Source organism: Trichoplax adhaerens, genomic scaffold (genome assembly GCF_000150275.1).
Source record: "Trichoplax adhaerens TRIADscaffold_5 genomic scaffold, whole genome shotgun sequence".
Classification (NCBI taxonomy): Eukaryota; Metazoa; Placozoa; class Uniplacotomia; order Trichoplacea; family Trichoplacidae; genus Trichoplax; species Trichoplax adhaerens.
In genome coordinates, this window is record NW_002060947.1 from 6363572 (window position 1) to 6385416 (window position 21845).

General features: G+C 31.8%; 2 protein-coding genes across 2 annotated transcripts; both read left to right on the forward strand.

Annotated features, from left to right (window-relative positions):
• Nucleotides 1–10488: 10488 nt before the first annotated feature.
• On the forward strand, nt 10489–11481 carry TRIADDRAFT_56753 (uncharacterized protein; the record flags this gene model as incomplete). Its single annotated transcript, XM_002112548.1, has 2 exons — nt 10489–11197; nt 11441–11481. The coding sequence occupies 2 exons, from the start codon at nt 10489–10491 to the stop codon at nt 11479–11481; spliced, it is 750 nt and encodes a 249-aa protein (XP_002112584.1).
• A 7354-nt stretch (nt 11482–18835) lies between these two features.
• Nucleotides 18836–21741, forward strand: TRIADDRAFT_50332 (uncharacterized protein; the record flags this gene model as incomplete). The annotated part of the gene is made up of 10 exons (XM_002112549.1): nt 18836–18925; nt 19016–19108; nt 19253–19333; nt 19603–19707; nt 20602–20706; nt 20869–20953; nt 21117–21161; nt 21254–21336; nt 21425–21491; nt 21623–21741. 10 exons carry the CDS (start codon nt 18836–18838, stop codon nt 21739–21741), a joined length of 873 nt encoding a protein of 290 aa, XP_002112585.1.
• Nucleotides 21742–21845: the final 104 nt, after the last annotated feature.

Sequence of the window (21845 nt, forward strand, 5' to 3'; positions counted from 1 at the left end):
CCATAATTCATGAAATTGACATTATCACAGCAATTGTAAATTATCAGAATTACCTGCAAGAAGACAGCCAAATGAGTAAACATATATTACTAGAAGTTATCTATATCCATTTTTAGCTATATTTTTTAAAATAGTGCAGATTAGCTCACAGCAATATATATTAGGTATATTTTTAACGCATATAAATTAATATAATTGTTATATATCTGTAATGGTACATAGGATATAAAATGTGAATATGTAGATAAGATTAATTTGTATTTATCCTGATGAAATAATCTTAAAGTACTGGCATTTAATACCAAGTAGTTATTCGAACAATCTTGACAATATTCTCTAAGGTTAAGTACGTGTGTAAACTCGTAATTCTCCACTTTTGCAATTCAATTAAAGTGAAAACACTATGCGAATAAAGCAGCGTCTATAAGAAGTAGTATCACTAAATTAACCATTATTGATAACGAATTTTGTATTATTGTTCTTATGGAATATTGGATCTAAACAACTACTAGGATATTTGTCAGTATTTTATGTAAAAAGCCATGAATATTTGTAATTAGGTATACATTTAATTGCTTCTGGCTCAAGCTATTAATAATCCAGTCAATAAATTAGATTTATCAATAATAAATATTGACTTCATGAAAGTATGTCAGATAGAAGCCGTTCATCAGACTTGATTAATTCATTTTGCTACCTTTTAGTGAATAGGTTATCCTGTGTGTTCGTAGAATCAATATCAATCGCCATTCTAACGACAGTACTGATTTTCTTTATTCCTAACTTGTATTAATATTAATTGCAATGTATTTTATTTCTTACAATGCAATCAACCATTATTACTAGCATTTTATTTACATACACGTATGTCCAGTATCAAAAATATACTACAATTACAGTATAGTTTACACCCAGTATTTCGAGCAGGATATTATGATAGTTATAATTATTCGGTGAAGTTCGTTCTATTTTTCTTACCAACTTATTCACTACTTGATATGTGCATAATTTTTGTATTAATCAAGCTGTTTAAAACTTAGTACAATTAAGTTATAAACTCAATTTTTTCCCCAAACTTATTAATCCATTTGAATGTAGCATGTTATTGATCATCTCTTTAAATTGGTGAGGTAGAAATCAGTGTAATTTGTATTTGTTAATCTTGGCTGTTTATAAAATTATTTATATGAGAATAATCATTATTAATATAGTTTTAATTACTGCTAAATGTTAAAAAGAAATGATTAATAAACACTTTTCATTTATGTGGCAAAGTATAAAAAAACTTTGAAGATAAGTTTTCACTCCTAATAAAGAATACCAAAAGATTTAACAGCCTATAGATATAATATTATTAGTGAAAATTTTTATCACAATCTCTTATTTACACTTAATTTGTTGTAGTTCAAATTGATATATAATTTTGATTACCAATACTTAATCCAAAATTTACTAGCAAAAATGCAAAATGACTTGGATCAACTTTTATGCTTCCCAAATTTACGTGCTGGTAAGGTCAGAAAATTTATTCTGAATTAGTAGTATAGCTTTTCTTCCTTATAAATGATATTAAAATAGTGTTGAAAATCAATTGGCATCACTAAGTCTATTCATACTAGATCCTGGACTGCTTAATTAATGTATTATGGAGAGACATTCTAATTAAAAAAGGAGATCAGACAATTCTGTTACTATGACGACACTTGTCTAGTTCTGGCAGCGCAGCTGTTTCTAATCAAAGTCTCTTTCGAAGGAAAAATCGAAGACATGTATAGAATTCCATGGCAATAACAACATTGTTTTTTTACTTATTCTTATCAACTATCCTCTACGTATATATATATACACTAATGGAGGTATGTTGTTGGCGTGATTATTCACTGCCATGACTATTTGCAGCCAATTATAATAGAAGCATGGAAAAGAAGAAAGACGCGGTATTTACATATTGGATGCCTACTCTTCATGTGCTATTGAATAATACTAATCATCTTATGTTAATAAGGTTATGATGTCGACAAGCAGATAATTTAAAGAGATAGTTAACCTATTTCTTTATTAAACCAACGTTGTAGTAGTAAGATTGAATTGATCCTTTCTCCTTCTTCCTCTAACATAAATATAATAGACCACAATCCTTATTGTTACTTTTTCTTTATTGATAAAAGGATCAATTTATATATTGAAGTTAATAATTTCAATTGCTTCTTTTTTTTAATTTCTCTTTAATAATGTTATCTTAGGGATATTCTGATAACGGTCTCTTTTTACTTTGATCTATGTTGACAATTCAATATAGCGGATCTTTATTCAACACTGTTATGATTAGACTTTGATCCGCATGTTCTGTTGCCATCGCTGAAGCTAAATTTGACTTATTTCTATACGTCATTTTAAATCATTTTTCCCTATGTAAAGGTTGTGAATTCAATCTGACTCATTTTTACTTTCAATATAATATAGAGGATAAATAAATTAATCACTGTCCTAATTATTCATATTGTATATGAAACAACAACTACATCAATACTGACTAGTTCAAGCTTTATTATCCTCATTCAATTCTGGTATACTGCTATACTATCATCAGAAATGAAATGAAAGTTTTCATCTTTCCGCTAGACTAATTTTCATGGCTTGTATTGTAGTCTTTAACAAGTATTAAATAAAGTCTTATACTTTGAACGGTTTCTCCCGATTTATTTTCCTTTCAGCAAGTATAACAAAATTTGTTTCAATTTGGATACCATTTAAAGTTGATCTTCTTGTCATTCTTCATTGCCTGATTTCGACGATCGAGAAGGACTTGAAGGAAAGGAATGATCGAAGCGCTCGCGTGAAAACCTCCAGATACCGTGATCTATCGGCTACCTCTTCCCTGTTTTTGTTCAAACTTGATCCACAACAAACAATTTCCTTTGTATGGAATGGATTGATATTATTAATCCGCACTGATTAATAAGACGTAGTGATCCGATCATTTATTATTACTCGACTTTCCCTTTTAAGCAATTGACTATAAATTCCTTTCTCCATCCATTCAAGTTTCCATTACCAAGGCTAATATTGAATTGTCATCCCTTATTGATTTATCGTAAAGGTAAAATAGAATTAATTCATGTTAATGCGTTCTATCTTGAATATTCCTATCACTGGAAAGCTATTAAGAAAACTTTTCGGTAGTTCTCGTCGTTATGATGTTAATGCCTCAGTGCAATCTTGAAGAATATATTTAGATATTATTTATTATGTTAAAATTATAGTGCTAATCCGTTTAATGTTGAGCATTAGTATTTTTAATAGCTGGCTGGATTATATCAGGGCTTCAAGTGGAAACAGTTTATATGTTTTATACAATGTTATCCAGAGTCATCTTCATATTGTAGTTTCAGTCATGATTGAAAATCTTCTACCTTATCATTTAACAAGAATCAAAAGTGTCGTACCGGTATATCTCAACTACTTGAATTTCTATTTAAGCTAAAATCCAAGTATGCCCTGATAGTAGTATTGGGATTCCTTTTTTTACATGGAGAAAAAGTTATGATAGTATTTGCTGTAATAATAGTGTTGCCTTAGCTTAATGGTGAAAAATAGATGTTAAGGTTTTATGATATTGGGATTATACTGTTAATCCATATTTGATTTTGAGTATTGGTACTATCAGTATCTGTGATTGAATAAGCGCTTTTGCTGGAGATAGTTTTATACGTTTAGTAACTCTACTTTAATGTTTTATTATGTGGGGATCTTAGGTTTATCCATTTCATTTTTTTACACTAGTTCTGTAAATATCGAGACCGTATGAGCGCTTTTACTGAAAATAATATATACGTTTTATAATCGTATTTTATGATTTTATAATGTTGAACACTAGTACTATGAGTATCAGCATTGCGTAAACGTTTGTATAAAAGGTAGTTTATATGTTTAGTAATCATATTTTAAGACTGTATGATGTTGAATATTAGTACTATAAATATTGGGTTGTATAAGAGCTACTACTGGAGATTAAATTAGGCAAGATGATGGAAATATCATGAGTAGGATAAAATCTGTCTGAGTAAACTGGTAAAGGATAATTAGATGAATAAGAGCTACGATAGACTGATGCTTTTCTCGCCTTCTTTAGTTCTATTCCAGCCATTTTCTGTCTACGTGCAGATTATATTATGGATACTGCGTAATTATCCATTCTGGTCATCATCAGTTATGGTGTTCAAATCGTTCCTATCCAACAGCTTAGATATTGTTTGTAACAGTGGCTCCTTTTGACACGAGTAAATAGCCTTTATTCACGCTAATAGCGATGAGAAATTGACCATGCGTTATTGCCAATGGTTTTTCATCTTGCTTAAAGATTGTCAGAGTGTCATGAATGGATCGATATCTTTACCGTAGAAATTGGACAACATTTTCTGTTGCTATTGAAAGGATAAAATTGATCCATCTTCTATTGGAGTTTTCTCCAAGTTATGTAGTAATGGAAATGGGATATTGTGCTTAATAGGTTTCCATGGGTGATCAAGTCTCTCTCAAATATCCAAGCTAGAACCTCGATTTCTTGTACAATTTTCTCCTTCTATTTTGCTGAATCCTCGTCGTCATTGTAATAAAGAAAATATAGGATCGTCAATGGGTGATCAGGCGTCGCTATTAAATTGTCATTTTCTCTTAAGGCTTTGCTAAAGTTAATAAGAGTACTGTATTAAGGTGATGATAACCATAGTATCCTCTAGTTGAATCCTGATCGTCCTTATATGAAGGGAAATGTAGGATCAGCTATGGATCAATAGGCATCACTATTAAATTGTAATTTTTTCTTGCAGTTGCTCTTTCATCCTAATGACGGTCTTGCAATAGTATCTTCTAGATAGGGCTTTGCCAAAATTAACCAGAGCGTTTTAGTAAAGTCATAATCGAAGCATCCTTTTTGAATCCTCGTCGTCATCATAATAAGGGAAATGTAGGATCGTCCATGGGTCATTAGGTATCTCACTATTCAATTAGTAATTTTCTCATAAAATGACAGGTCCATCCTGACGACTGTCTTTGTAATAGTATCTATTGAATAAGGCTTTGCTAGAGTTGACCAAAATGCTTTAGCAAAGTCATAACCATAACATCCTTTGAATCCTTATCGTCATGATAATAAGGAGAATGGAGAATCGTCCATGGGTCATTAAGTATCGCTCATAATTGCATTTTTTCATAAGACTTTGCTAAAGTTAGCCAGAGTGCTTTAATAAAGCCATAACCAGAGCACCCTTTTTGAATCCTCTTCGTCATTTATAATAAGGAGAATGAAGAATCGTCCATGCGTCATTAGATATCGCTATTAAATGATATTTTTCTGAAGGCTTTGCTAAAACTTATTCGAATGGTTTAGTCAAGTCATAGCTAGAGCATCTTTTCAATCTTAATCATCATTATAATGAATAAGCGGTTGAAAAATCGTTTATTGATCTTAGGAGTATAGTCATTCAATCGCTACTTTTTGTTGGAGTTACTTGTCCATTCCCTTGATAATCTTTACAATAACATTTGCTACAGAAGGCTTTGTCAAAGTTAACCAGAGTGCTTTAAGTGTTAGTAAGCCATAACCATAGCATCATTTAAATTCCCCTTTTTCATTTAAAGGGAAATGTAGGACTGCTTATGGATCGTTGGGCATCACCATTAAATTACAATTTTTTTCTTAAAATGACACTTTTATCCCCATAACGGTCTTTATAGTAGAATTCCTTGGATATGTCTAGGCCAAAGTATAGAATGGGGCATTAGTAAAGTAATCGTCTCATCTTGATCAATCCTTATAGTCATTAGGAGAGAAATCTGGGATCATTATTAGTCGTTAGGTATGGCTATTAAACTGCAACCTATTACTTAAGATCTCCAGGCCATCCTGATAGCGGCCTTTGCAATAGTATCCGCTATATATAGGAATAAGCCAGGGTGTTTACTTATCGCCAAGCTATTATCTTCATCAAATCTCATAATCACTATAAAAGTGTGATGGAGGATTCAAAGAATCAACGGCTGCGGACTTAGTAGCCATTCACAGAAAATATACAAGGGATTTTAATAAAGGTGAACACTTTATTACAGATAGTAATGGAGATACATTGTGATAGCTACGGTAGATCAGCGTGTAAGCTGTCGTGAAGTAACTTGAGGAAGTACTACTACTACAAATAGTGCTACTGAACAAATCTGAGGCAGAAATCATCAGTATTTATAGTTTAGAGAAAGAATACATGCAGAGAACAGTATTATAGAATTAGATAGATCATATACTATAAACAGGCTATATAATAGTAAACGATTGTAGGAAATAGCAAAGACTAAAAACTACAGTGAAACTAAAATACTGTCCAAAAAGCAATATTAGGCCATTCATCAACTATTGGGAATTGCCATTAAGTTACCCATTCTCCTTCATGGATTAGACCATCTTGATGGCGACTCTTGCTACAGCACCAGATGAATCAGGCTTTACAGAAGTGTAGACGATTTTTATATAATATTAAAATAGTAAAGAACAGTCATGTTTTATGGATATGCTCACTGAATTCTACGAAAATAATTAAGAGTGACGTAGTTGATGATAACCATAGTATCAGGCTATATTGATAGTAATTATGACCGCCATTTCATTTCATTTAAATGACCGTGGCCAAGGTCGATAACCTCTATAAGTCTAATTATTTATTATTTGCTAATGTAGTCAATTGAAAAAACTCAGCAACGATTATCGCTAATAGCGGCAAGTATACTGTTTAGACGATCCTGATTTCTATAAATTAAATCAAGTAGTATTCTTTCTAAGACAGCTATTTCCTTTGAATGATAATTCTATTCTGCACTTTAAATATCATGATGATCATTCATGATGGAATTAAAAGTAACATGCTGTTTACAAATGGTAGTCATGAAAGGGAAGACAGGGAAAATGGTGAAATTTTATTGATAAACATACAATTATCAAACTGTTTAAACTATATTTAACAAGCTCAATATATTTCAAATTAGGACAAGGCAAAAATTTTAAGTTAAACGATGGTGTAGTTATTATGCCGTTACGATCATGGCGTAAATCATTGTAAAAAATTACGGCAAAATTCACAATATCATCAATTAAGAACACAAGTTGTATAACCAAATATCGTCATTTTGCCACGAATTTTCTTTTATTAAGATGACCATTGTAGTCATGTCAACAAGCTTTTTGCAAATTGGAATATCATTTTCAAATAATATCTCGGTTTGCTTTTGTACATTCTCCTTAAAATAGCAAATTATGTTATAGTAATGTCAAGATGTTATTAGCAATGATAACTAGATCCAATAACATTACTTTTGCTATTTTTATAGTAAAATAATAGTTCTACTACTGCTAGAATACGTCAAGATGTCATAACCAAGCCTCGTTGTCAACTATATGGTCTAATGATATTGTCATTCTCCTCTATTTTTTCGTAAAGTCATTACTGTAATACGAACCATAATGCTAATTTGAATAGTCTTGACAATATCTATCATCTGATAATATTATTTCTCTCACATCTAATCTTAGTCTAGTAAATCATTGCCTTAGGAACAAAGGTACCATGTCCAAAGCTAATAACGTGATAGTTTCAAGATTTATTGATATCATTTCACTTCAAGAGCAAAGGCGTCATTTCCAACGCTAACAACGTGATAGTTGCAAAATTTAATAATATTATTATTTTGCTTCATGTGTATTCTTACTAAGATAATTATCGTTAGGATAAGAGCCAAGGCATCATTTCCAAAGTTGATAACTTGATAGTCTCACGATTGAAGTTTGATGATTTTATAATATTACTTATGTCATTTTTTTCGCCTCAAAGCAGTTTTCATTCGGGTAGGAGCCAAAGTAACATTTCCTATGGTGATAACATCATCGATTAAAACCGTTTTCCTCCTATATTTACGTAGTAAATAAATCACAATAAATAAGGGTCAAAACGTCATGACCAATGCTCATAAAGTGATTGAATGATGTCATTTACAATTCATTATGATTAAAGCCATAGCGCTATTTCCAAAGCTAAAAATTGATAGTCTCCTCATCGAATAATATCATTTATTTCATTCCTATTCTTAGTAAAATAGAATCATCAGTAGAGCAGGGATTTCTAAGAAACATCTGGTTGAAAAGAGCCAAGGCGCTCTTGCCAAAGTAAATAACTTAATAGTTCCATAATCTAGTATTATTTATTTTATGTATATTCTTCGTAAATAGAATCATCGCTGGCGTACAAGCTAATGCGCCATTTTCATAGTCTCATTATTTAATAACACTGTTTTATTTCATGCATAATCTTAGTCGAACAATCATCGCCAAAGTAAGAGCCAAGGCGCTATTTCTAATAGTAATAACAGAATTTAAGAATGCTGCCTACTTTCCTCATGAATCTTGTGAGTCAATAAATCACTATAGTAAAAGCCAAGATATCAAAGCTAATAATAGGGTGCTGTGCAATAATAGTATTTTCCTCATGTATGTCCTTAGTAAATAAATCATTATAACAAAAATCAGGATATCATGGCCAATGCTAGTAATATGATCTAATAATATCATTTCCCTTATAGAATTTCTTAGTAAATAAATCATTATAGCAAGAGGCAAGACGTCGTGTTTATGACTTATCTAATAACACCATTTTCCTCGTATATTTTCTTAGCATATTAACCCTGTTAGTGAGAGCTCTGACGCCATGACCAATACTAATAACATGATCCAATAGTATCATTTCTCTTATTTACTGTACGTATATCTTAGTCAATAATGGCAATATCAACAGCCAAATGTCCGTAATCAAATGCTAACACTATGATCCAGCCATACTATTTCCTTCAGATATTCATTAAGCAACATGATCATAGCAGCATCAAGAGCAAAGAAGCTTTAACCAAGATTAATAACCCAGCTTGAGGAATATTATTTTCTTCTTGTATTAAATCCAAAAGTGAATCGATAATTATCATTCTAAAGTATCAGCACTTCTGCTTAATATTAACAACACTGCCCAATCATACTGTTTTCATTATATCATTTTCTTACTTGTAGTCTCTTTGACATGCGTCACTAATGTTAATAGTATAAATCAAATAATATTTTAGCTTTGTTATTTTTTTTAACATAGGATAACAGTTAAGAGCATCAAGTCAAATACAGACAGTAGGAATTGAAATTCAATTAAAGCTATTCTATTCAAGTCCAGTGAATATATAAAAACCCAACAAAAATAACATCAGACAAGTTGGTGGCAATTTCAACAAACAAGCCCTTGAAATATCCTATCTATGTATCCACTACACTACTAGTATTTCAGAACTTGAAAAAGAAAAGTACTCAACATTCTATCTTATTACTTTGCTCAATAAGGATTCGACTTACGTTAGCCAGGAGTGGATTAAAAACAGTTACAACAATTAACATAACTACAAATTCATTTAAACTTCAAGTTTCAATTTGTACCGCGGAAAAATCATCAGTTTGAAAGTTTGTTCATGGCACAACTTGATCTTACAGAATGATTAATATATTCATAGAGTAAAATTTGAAAACACCACGGAAGCTATTTGATGAATCTCCTCTTTTCTTGGTAAATTCTATCAACAACTTGTACGTTTCAGTCGAAAATTATCGAATAGAGTTGAATCAATCTCTCCTAAACATCAACTAAAACTTGATTAAAAAAGAATGCTCAGTTTAAAGATAGATTACTAGTTTGAACTTGAATAATATCAGCAACGATCCTATTCAATTAATATATAGACGGGCTGTTGTAGCTCGATTTAGTTAGAAGAGTGGATTGGGTTTCGATCCATCAGTAGCATCCAATCATGGCAGATCGTCTTATTTAGTATTATATTTGGAGACAAGATTGGATTGCAATAGCTATTGGACAAATAAAGAAGTTATCATACTCCTTTTTCGATCAATAGAAGATTGCATTAGCATCAGTAAAAAAACTTAAATTATAGATATCTAAAGAAGAAGAAATTTATCCTCTTTAATCTTGACAGAAATAACAACATACGATCACTTTACGCTAAAGATAGTTGAATTACAAGATTAAGCGATCAAATTCCTACGTTACAGGTATTCAGTCTTAAAATTGACATAGAAATCAAGTTATACTAGAGCAATCACATTGAATAACTACAGCTATCAGTTCAAAGAATTAAAATCAGGGAAAAAGTTTTTAAAATATTGGAATAGCGCAACATTGGCACATCGAATCGTATCTAAGAACATACTCTTATAGGAAATTCTAATCCTTTTGAGAGTCAGTACCGGTGTTAACACTCTACTTTGGTCTGAAATTGCTCGAATTTATTCGTTGCATTTCCCTACAAACCTTTGATTGCCATTTTTGACGCTAAAGGATTAAATTAGGTGCAATAAAAGTACCGTACCTCATGCTGAAATTCACCATGTCAAATAATAGTAACATGACATGGAATCAGAGTAAAATGGCGTTAGAAAGTATGATCATCATCTGTGTATGGCTGCCAATTTATTTTATCGGTTTTTTTGCTAATATATTTGTTTGTTTAACTATCCTAGAACATTTCAAATTTCGATCATCACTATACCGTTTAATATTTAGCAGTGCCGCATCAGATGCGCTCGGCGATGCCTGTATTTTAGCTTATTTAGGCATGACTTTACTCTTAAGCTATCTCGATCATTCATTACTATGGCCAGTAGGTAATATTATGTGTAAAGTCTTTGGGTTATTCATCTTTGCTACTTATTTCATCTCTATATTTACATTAACGTTCCTTAGCATTGATCGTTACTATAGCGTAGTTAAATTACGTAAGCCAACATTATCAACCAATTGGAGAACTACCAATGTCGCTTTCATTACATGGATCGGTGGTTTTATCCTTGCTGCACCATTTTATTGGATCTATCATTTACCTAAAAAGCCATCGCGGTATTGTGATTTCGGATTAATTAGCACATTATGGGGAAGATTTTATGCTGCGCTACTACTTATTGTTATTATTTTGATACCATTTATAATTATAATTTATTGCTATACTCGAGTAGCTAAAAAAATTTATGCTGTTAATCCCACGTCAAGCCTTAACCATTCACATCGATTACCTCGCGGCTATAAAGGCGCTATCCAAATGATTATGGCCGTTACAGGTATAACATTAATTTCGGCATTAACTATACAATCTACCCTCATAATAGCAGCTTTCGAATCATTTCAGTCCAAAGCAACTCCTGCTCATCACATTCATTCTACTTTTATGTCGGTTACAATATTACTAACTGCAGCATTGCTCTTGTCAGTTATGAGACCCTTTATATACTGTAAATTTAATGCTTCATTTCGCCGCTGTTACTGCAGTACTTTAAAATTTTATTTTTATGGCTTTGCTCTAGCTTCATCAACATCTGCTGGTAATAATTATAACGATAATTAATCACTTTTCGTCCATAAGACTAATCAATATTCGATTGCGATCATGGATAAGTTGTTATCGCCATTGCATTTTGAAGACCAATAGTTTCATTAGAGATGATAAATGTTGGTTTAACTTTAAATCGAATAACTCAATTTTATTCTCGGAATCGATTAGAGTACTAAACATTTTCTAGTAATTTTAAAATACGAAATGTATCAATTAATTATGCATATCCAACCAAAACCGCTTAAACTTCGAACTATGATCTATTTCAAAACAGAACTGGTTACTACTGAGCTTTGCTTATAAGTATTATATCAACATTTTTTAAATGAACTACTGCCTTATACTATATTGAAATAACTTTTATTTTAGAAGCTTTCTAGAACATTGTGTACGATGTAGTAGTAAATTAAGTGTATTAATACTCTTTTCGGCCAATAAAATGATATTCACATCATATTTGAATGAGTAAAATTGAATTAGGCATACAACCAGTGAGTTCTTTTATATTTGAATAAAGCAATTCTGTTTTGAAAGGCTTCGTTGGATACCTACCTATTCATATACTAAGTAAAGAGCAAAATTTAGTTTAGTAATGCTTTTCTAGTTATAAATGATATTAATATTACACTCTGGATAGTATAAATAAAGTTAAAAGAGAGCTTAAGTTCTTATAAATAAAAATGATTCTTATTTTCCAAGCTTGGTGAAATAGTTATTGCATAATACTCTGCAGATTAAGTGTAGCAACTCTCCTTCAACCAATAAAGGATATTAATATGGTGGTATATTCTTAATAGTAGCATTGAAATTAAAGTACAAACAGGTAAATTTTTATTTGTTATACCGTATTTATACTACAAGGCGCGGTAGTTAATTTTTCTATAATATAGAAATAAGAGAGATATGGAACGATAGAACGAACATCTCTTATGGTAGCAAAAAATAGAATCATCTAGAAAGTAGGGATTGGCGTCGTATCTAAGAATATACAAACATGAGCAAGTTTTATTGCATAACATGTCCCTTAGGTATTGTAGGAATAGATGAATGTTATATCATATTTAAGAAAAAACGCTGATCTATAGATAGTCATATATGTTAAAATACAAAAATTGTATGCATTTACCTTTGATGGACGTATACTGTGTTGTAAATCTAACTGTTACTTTCAAAATTACGAGAATTAGTAACCATATAAATTATTGCATGATTTAATCAGTGAATTTGCTGACATTGGGTTTCTCACTCTTCAATTGGAATAAAATGAGAATAAACTAATGTTCCATGCCTTATCCTTGAACTGACTATTTCGCCAACGTGTATTCAAGGATATCCATCATAAAGGCGTACGAATACTAGCCAATATGAACAAATACATTAGTGTGGTGGATTAATGCTGTATACGATCGTATATTCTGCTGCTAGTTTAGGGCTAGGATTAGGGTTATGGTAACTTACAAATATAGATATTATTCGTAGTCTTTCATCTTACATGAAAATAAAACAGATTATCGTGTTTGGTTGGTTGTACTACTTATAGATCCTTGTTATTATTTATAATCATTTGCCACTACCTACATTGTTACATCGTAAGTTTTCTTTACTTCTACAGTCTTAATCCCTGCTATATTCTAAAGTTATAAGTATCGCTGAGTTTTACTTCATATCGGTACTGCTGTTGCTATCATATTTGCTAATAGTGTTACCTATTGCAGTTATGTTATTTTGTGACGGCTACGCGCTGATTTGCAGTGACTTCAATCTTACACGATTTATAACTCGCAAGCAGAACTAGTTTCTTGTTAAGACGTCTCGCAACAATTACTGATGGCTACTATATCTAACTCTACTCATATATTGAACCCTTTACTTCAATTATTTCATATTTTCTACCATTTTACGGTATTTAAGAAAATATGCTTTCGTATATAGTCGTTTGTTGAACAGTATCTCATATTACATATTTATTATAGTTTACCATTACAGATTTAAAAATTATAAACTAGAACAGAATGATCACTTCAGAAATGAAAACAAATATAGTTATACGTGTGTCACAAACCAGCTTCGTGACAAGGATAACGTAAAACAAATCTCTAAATTACTATAGTCTCCGGGATTCAGTATCCCTTAACTACCTCACAAGAATTTAGACGCCTTTGCTTCTACGTTAAAACAACTATACATTTGAGAACTGCTTTATTCAACTATCTGGCGGGCTTATACACCCTTCTACAGCAGCTAACATTCACAAGTCATCTTATAAAAATACTTAGGTGAGAACATCTACTAACTAGTTTTTCACAGTCGGACTACAATATGTCCATTCACAGAATCATTTCAGTGCACATTACAGCACAGCATTAAATTTACTGTAACACATTTACAATTAGAGTAATTCCTATTGTAAGGAACTAGATGTAATATATTATCACTGTATTATATTAACCAAATTTAGATAGCTATTTCTTCACGGTAGTTCGTACCGTGACAACGTGAACGAATATTTTACGCAATTTATAGGAATCATAGCAATAAATTGATCCAATGTTTACTATACATCATGATTATGGTAAGCGATTTGTCGAACAAGAAAAAAAGGTTTACATAATTGTCCTTTTTCGTACGTAGTAAACACTTAATAATGTGTTTGTTGTTATCGTTAATCTCAGTAATCTCTAGGACAGGTTAACGTTTCAATATTATTGTAAAGTATACAGTATAAGCAGGTTAAAGGTGAATTCTGGAAATAATGATTTATTATCGTCTATTTTCTCACCATCAATGGTAAGTATAAATAAATCACAATTCAGACAGGATTTCTTACGTCTAATCCATTCTTTTGTATATTTATTCTCAGATATAATTTCGACTTAATATCTAGGGCTATTTAGTACATGTCTAATTGCTGCAAAACAGGAAACATGAATGCATGCTCGGCAAAAACTATTGTGTTGCGATTGATCGTAATTGATCAATTTTGATTTAATGCTTTCAATATCCTTAATACATTACCTTAATGACTATACGGTATAATGAATCATTGGAGTAATTGAGTGATATTAAATAACAAAATTTAACGGTAGTATTACACCTATAGCAAATACAATCGGACGATATTTTACTACAGGCTATATTTAAATTCGAAGATATTGAGCTATCATCTTGCAAGACAGAATAATTTGAAAGCTAGTATTTTAACGAATAAGATACCGTGAAAATCAACGAGTTTGAGACTGATGTTATGTAATATAGATTCAAGGCATTTGCGATTAATATCCATTTTAAAATTTTGAGTTATAGAATAAAAAGTATTAAAAATTGAATGGCTGCATTGATATCTGATGCAATGAAAGTTCAAAACGAATAGGCAAATTAGAAATCTACAGACTATTACACCTTTCATTATATTTCGTTTAAAATAACTTCGTTGGTAAAAGATACTTTTTTATTATTTTATGTTTGCAATATAATGCAATAAAGCTCTAAAGAGACTGATGCTATAAATAATTGCAAAGCGAATTCAATAAGACTTCAAAATATTTTGCAGTAATGTTGATAAAATTTTGTGCCATATCTGGTTATTCATACTGATCAGGATATTGCAAAAATGTAGAGTTGATCAACATTTTCAACAAATTATGATAAGGTTTTTAGGTCGAAATATTATGTGATATTTATCAAGTTACCTCATTATCTTATTACCCACTCCGCGAGATAACTCGATAACATACTCTGTTTAAGATTGACTCAAATAATTTAAGGATCAGAGTAGTGCAAATTTATAAGCTAACAATAAAATCTTCTAATTGTATGTGATCTAAAGGGAATGGTACAGTACTGACATGTTTACAGTTAGGAGACGAAAATAAAGATGCATTTTTAATTTTATTATAATCTGAAAGAAATCAATTTATTCTTGATCATTATTATTACATCTTTTCTTTTATCATAACTATAATGTTCCTGTTATAGGGTATTGCATTGAAATATAAATTAGAATCTTAATTGAATTATAGAAAGCTAGTGGCATTAAATTAATGCTCTACTATTGTTACCATCCATTTTATCGTACTACTATTCTTTCGACATAGCGTTAACAATCTTTACGTCTGATTAGTACTGTTTCTTTTATACCACAGTAAATATGCTTGCATTAGTTTTACTATTAATCAACCTTTATACTAAATGTTACATGTTGCTAATGCTAAGGATTGCCTTTGATCTAGTGTTGGTAGATTAATAGATGGCATATATAGACTTATAAAAAGTCATCAATTAATCTTTTTCTCGTGTCGATATTGACTCTTATAAAGATTTTTGATACGACGTACTTATTTTTGATCCTTGATACTGAATCCGAAATATTTCATGATAATACTACTATATCTAGGAAGAATTTTTAGTATACCGATCTGTCAATGCTCGATTGTAATTTATGCCATGAATTCCTTCTTTCGTAGACGTTGAAACAAAGAGTCTTTATATTATTGTCCGTTGTAGAGCAGTTACGATCATAAAAGTCTTCCAGCTCACCGCAATACAGTAGTATAACTTTAATTAATTTTACTATAAAAAAATTGAAATATATTAATGCACGTTCTATTTATCAATATTCTTAAGGGCAAAAGTACGTAGAAGGTGACTAATTATATACTGGTCATGAGATAAAGTGGTGTGATCGTATACATTAGTACTTATATTTGTGTCCTTGGTATTACATATTTTTTCGTTTATGTCGTATAGAAGATGATTGAATAGTCCTGAAAATAAAAGACAATTATAAGATTTATAGTTATTTCCGAATCATTAATTATTATTAACTTTTAGTTGATTTTATATTGAACAGCCTATTTGGTGAATATTACGATTATTTCCAACTTCAGTATTCAATTTCGTGAAATAAGCATAATTACTTTCATTGCATCATATATGAACAAAACTCATTCACTCGGCGCCTCACTAAAGGTCCAGGCCAAGCAATAAAGAGTTGCATTAAAACAATTTGAGAGATAAACATAACGCTTATTGCTTCACAGAGAAAGGAAAAAGTATAGCTATTGCCACTTTCAAAGACCCAAATCAAGCAGTAAAGTTTAGAATTGAAAAAATTCGTAAAACAGGTATACTTAGTTATATTGCATCATGTATGGAAAGACTTAAGTAAAAAATCGCATTGAAAACAAGTAATACATACAACTGTTTGGTTTAATTTTAATAAATGTAACATATTATGCTCTTTGCTGGTAATTATTAACAGGCAAATGCGTGAACTATATATCTAATTGCATATGCACTCACAGCTATTATTCATGCTCATTTTTAATTTTAAAGGAATTTGAAGCATGGCATTAAACTTGAATGGTAAATGATTATCATATACATGTATATAATTTTTAGTGCTTACTTTCTAGATTTTATTGGGCAGTTACATAAAGCAAATAAGGTAAATTGTAAATGTTCAATTTAGTATGTGCACTTGTAAGGTTATATTCAAGCCAAATAGTCGCGTGTTGTACAGTTCCATAACGTCAAGTAGATTAAGCGTGTAATGAGCTCTGTCAATAAAATTTTTGGTATCTAATTAGTATTCTGTAGCAATTACTGTTTTCAAATAATAATTTTGCATATTCCCATCAGTCCAAAGTAATAGCCTGTGCTAATAATATCGTGGCTGAAACTTTTATTTCAAAATAATTTAACACAGTGGAATCTGCAAGGATAAATTAATACGCGTCTATTTGAACTAGACATTAGCTGAGATAAAAATAGCGAGTGCAGTTTGAATTAGCCTAGACTTTTTATTTTTACTTAGCTTTACTCTTTAATCTCGCTAACGTTGCAGCTACCCTACGCCATATTTCTTTATCATATACTCTATTTTGAGTGATGCCTTTGTCTCCTATGCTAGTCCACAGCATAGGTTAGCATTAGTTCACTGCCGATAAGTGATACTGTACTCTAAAGCAAGTTGCTTGGCTCTCTTATTTGACTGCGATAGTATGCTAGTCAAGAATATGGGTTAGTATTAGCTCAATAAATGATATTTTACCTTACAGCACGTTTCCTTTTATTACTTTACTTTGGCTAGATGCATTTGTCTCCTATGCTATGCTAGTCAAGAATATGGGCTAGTATTAGCTCAATAAACGATCTATTACTCTACTTTGATCAGATGCATTTGTCTCCTATGCTATGCTGGTCAAGAACATGAGTTAGTATTAGCTCAATAAACGATCTATTACTTTACAGCACGTTTCCTTTTACTATACAATTGGCGCGCTGCAGTCTCTGTGACGATTTTATTCCTCAAGCTTTTAGATTAATGATTGGTTCGGTTTATTACGATCAGAAAAATATCGCAAAAAGTGAAATTCGACATGTAACTTGATTACGTTAATGCGTTGTGGTTGCGTTGGCAAAAAGGGCATGTAGTACGTATTAACACCCTTAAGCTCATGTCCATTTTAATCCAAATTAAAACGTTTGGAAATTATATAGCATTTCAACAGTTTGCAGTATGGACTTTGATCAGATGTATTTGTCTCCCATGCTATGCTAGCCAAGAACTTGGTTAGCATTAGCTCCATAATGAATCCAACAAAAAATAAAATAATGCAATATAAGGCATTGACCAACCATGGCCATTGTCGAATAACGCAAGTATACTCCTAGCGGGACTGCCGGCACTAGTGCACAGTATACCTCATAGCTGTTCTTCGTTGGCCATTAATACTCTGGGATCATTTCTGCTGTACAGCATTTGTAAATAAACAACTTTATTTTTTTTCCTTACATTCATATATACTGTACTGGGTTGATCTAGGATAAAACGCACCTTAAAGGTATAGCTATTAAGAAGGGGGAAAGTAACGTTCAAATGAATCACTAGCTTACAGTTGTAAGTAACATCGGACAACATCGTCAACTAATGCCGTTTTCTACTTATTCCAGTCCAGGCCGGCCATTGATCAATCTCCATACAGTATTTCCCTGGATAAAATAGACAGTAGCTTACTTAAGTTACGCCTAATTTGAAATAAGGAGCTATTGACTACTAGGTGCTTTCCTTTTCTCTTCGTTAGTGACGTAGTCAAGGCAATTGTGCAATTTGCTATCTCATTATACTGCAAACGCAGAAGTCAAATCATTATAATAATAATTAATTAATCAGCTTGAGCCTTTAACCTACAGTATTACAATACTGCAAGACTTAGACGGCAAGTGAATGAGAAGTGTTTTGCTCTGGCTATTGTGGACACTCATCGACGCTTGTAGCAGCCATTCTACCATCGATCGAAATCTTGTTTCTGCTCATCGTCAACAATCTTCATTTTGTTCTAGTCCTAATTGTACTAATACAACCATGTCGCGGAAAATTATCCAATCTCTCTTGTCTCATGAACAAAATGAAGGTGTAGGAGCCCGTGTTCGTCGAAGTATTGGACGGCCCCAGGTAAGTAAAAAGAAAGAGAGAATGCCTTTTGTTTTGGCCATTTTAGCTGAGTCATTTTGCTTACTGATCCAATGATGGACTGGCTTTTAGCTACGAAATTTAGATCCATTTTTAATGCTGGATGAATTTAAAGTGAGTAAACCTGCTGGATTTCCCGATCATCCTCATCGAGGTTTCGAAACGGTAACTTATTGACTGTATACCGGTAGAATCCAATTTACCAGCATTTATTAAGCCGTTAAGAGCGCTTGAGTTAACTAAACTTTTTCATTTTCTTGTTGTCATCTGCCATCACGAACTGCCGGTATTGACTATGGATTGCATAAGGTGACCTATGTACTTAATGGTGTTTTTTCTCATGAAGACTTCTGTGGTCATTCGGGCACTCTTCGTCCAGGAGACTTACAAGTAAGATTTATTAATGCCTTATGAATAGCACTACTCTCCTAATGACTTTTACTTCTCACTTAACTCAACGCTGTTCGTTAAAACATGATAAAGCAGTTGCACAATGTACAATATCAATGACATTGTACATTCATTAGTACTATTATTTACCGAAAGATATTAGTTTTCTTGCTAAGATAAGATAGAAGGCAAATTATTATACATATCACAGTTCTATGATATTCATGATCGTAAGTGAAAATGAATCATTTCACCTTAATGCAACATAGTGGATGACTGCTGGTCGCGGCATCGTTCATGCGGAAATGCCCGCTTCTGATAATGAACCTGGACATGGACTCCAACTGTGGATTAATCTACCTAAGGAATATAAGGTCGGTTGCCATTTTCAATAGTTGTAACAACAATCCATTAAACATCAGTAAGGTAGAATACAGGATAATATTAAATAGTGCCATTTCGCAAAAGAATCGTTTAGTAATCGCAAGTAATGCCAGATTGATGTAGTATCCCAACAAGTACAGTACCTTGCCTGCCATGAAATGTTTTCTAATAGTTATAATCATCATAATTCGATATTTTAATAAAGCTAAGTGTGTACTAGTAAGTATAATTAATCAACTATTCATTAACAAAATGTAATGGAAAACTTATAACGCGAAAGATCTTAGTAGTGACACGTATGTGTATTGCTACATGGAAGCTCTTTCACGTACGATAATTTATTCATACATCATGATTTAACATCGAGTACTCTATGCATAACATAAATGATACTTCATGTCGGTAGGGTAATAAAGAAGGCAGGATTCATTTTCTTTAAATTAAATAGTGTATACGTTTTTCTTCCTTATTGTAAACCTAAAATTTTTTCGATCGAAGCGATCATACGTAAGAAGTTTCTTTATTATACAAGTATTGCTACCAACCCTTAGTGTTGTATCTGGCTATATTGACAATTAATATGATGGTTACTGCAAACTAGTTTGCACGACTAGAGAAAAATGCTAGTTCATTAACCTTACAGACTAATAAAAATACACGTAAATTAACATGTCTGTTGTTTTACCATTTTTCATATAGTATTTCCCTTGAAGTAAATTGATACCTTTTCAAAACAAGAAGCAGTCAATAGTTTACTTTATCTACAATTTATTCTAGTGTAATTTATCTCCACAAGTTCTACACACGTAACATTACAGTGCATATCAAACATGGCCTTCATTTTGAGACTTAAGCGTACTCTATGTAATAATTGTTAATCATAGATGTCCAATCCAACCTATCAAGAATTGAAAAAGAAAGAAATACCAACTGCATCTAAGGACGGAGTACATGTGGCTGTCATTGCAGGAGAAGCACTTGGAAAAAAAGTATGTGATAGTCAAGGCTATATCTCAAATTCTGCAGTGTTCAACCTATCAAATCCCTATCAATTTTTTCAATATTTCTCGTCCGTTCACCCTTGATATAGAACAGTAATGACAAAGTACAGATTCTTGAATGATTTCCCTAATACTATAATGAACTGTTAGGCTAAAGTAAGAACTCGTACACCAACCATGCTTTTCGATTTTCGGCTTGATAAAGGAGCAAAATTTTCTCAGCCTGTGACGGAAGGTTTGCATCTCATTATGTGTCCAATTACATTTACTTACGTCAAGGATAATCTATTTATTAAATGACTTGGCTTTAAATTGGGTTGATTTATTCTGTCGCACTCCATTCGCTTCTAGAGTACATAATATTCTTAATAGGATGTATTTTGCTATCCGTATTACAGGTTGGAACGGATTCGTATATGTCCTTAGTGGAAATGCCTATTTTGGTAATTTAATTTCGATAGCAATAGAATAGTTTACATGAATAGTTTTGATTGTATGGGTTAAGGCTAAAAATTGGATAACGTAATCATTATAGGGCCTGCTAATGCACAGACTAAAGGCGAGGCTCATTATACTCTTGTCCTTGGTGAGGGCAATAGCCTCGAATTCGAAAACAAGGTGTGATAATGCAAGATCGTACATATTGATACTTCATTGCTTGCATCCAATTCTGATACTTGCCTCTACACCCCTCTTTTATTTGCAGGAATCTGAATCTTGTCACTTTGTTTTGATTGCTGGGCGGCCTATAAAGGAGCCTGTTGCACATTATGGTATGAAATGCGTTGATAAGAAATTTTAAATTCTCTATGTAGTTCTTTTTTAGTAGATAAAAAAGTTTATGGTGAGTTGAAGCTGCTTGTTTGTAACATTGTCGTATACATTTGATAATGACAAATTTTAGGACCTTTCGTCATGAATACTGATGAGGAACTTCAGCAAGCAATTTCTGACTTCAGAAGCGCAAAGAATGGATTTGAAAATGCAAAAAATTGGCGCTCAAAAATTGGAAATAGTAGTTAATAGTGTCATAAGCTGGAAAGAAGACGTGTGTTATCTACCATAAAATCGTTTTCTATAACTAGAAGACTGATTTTAGTTTAATTATTATTTGAAAATAACTCTAA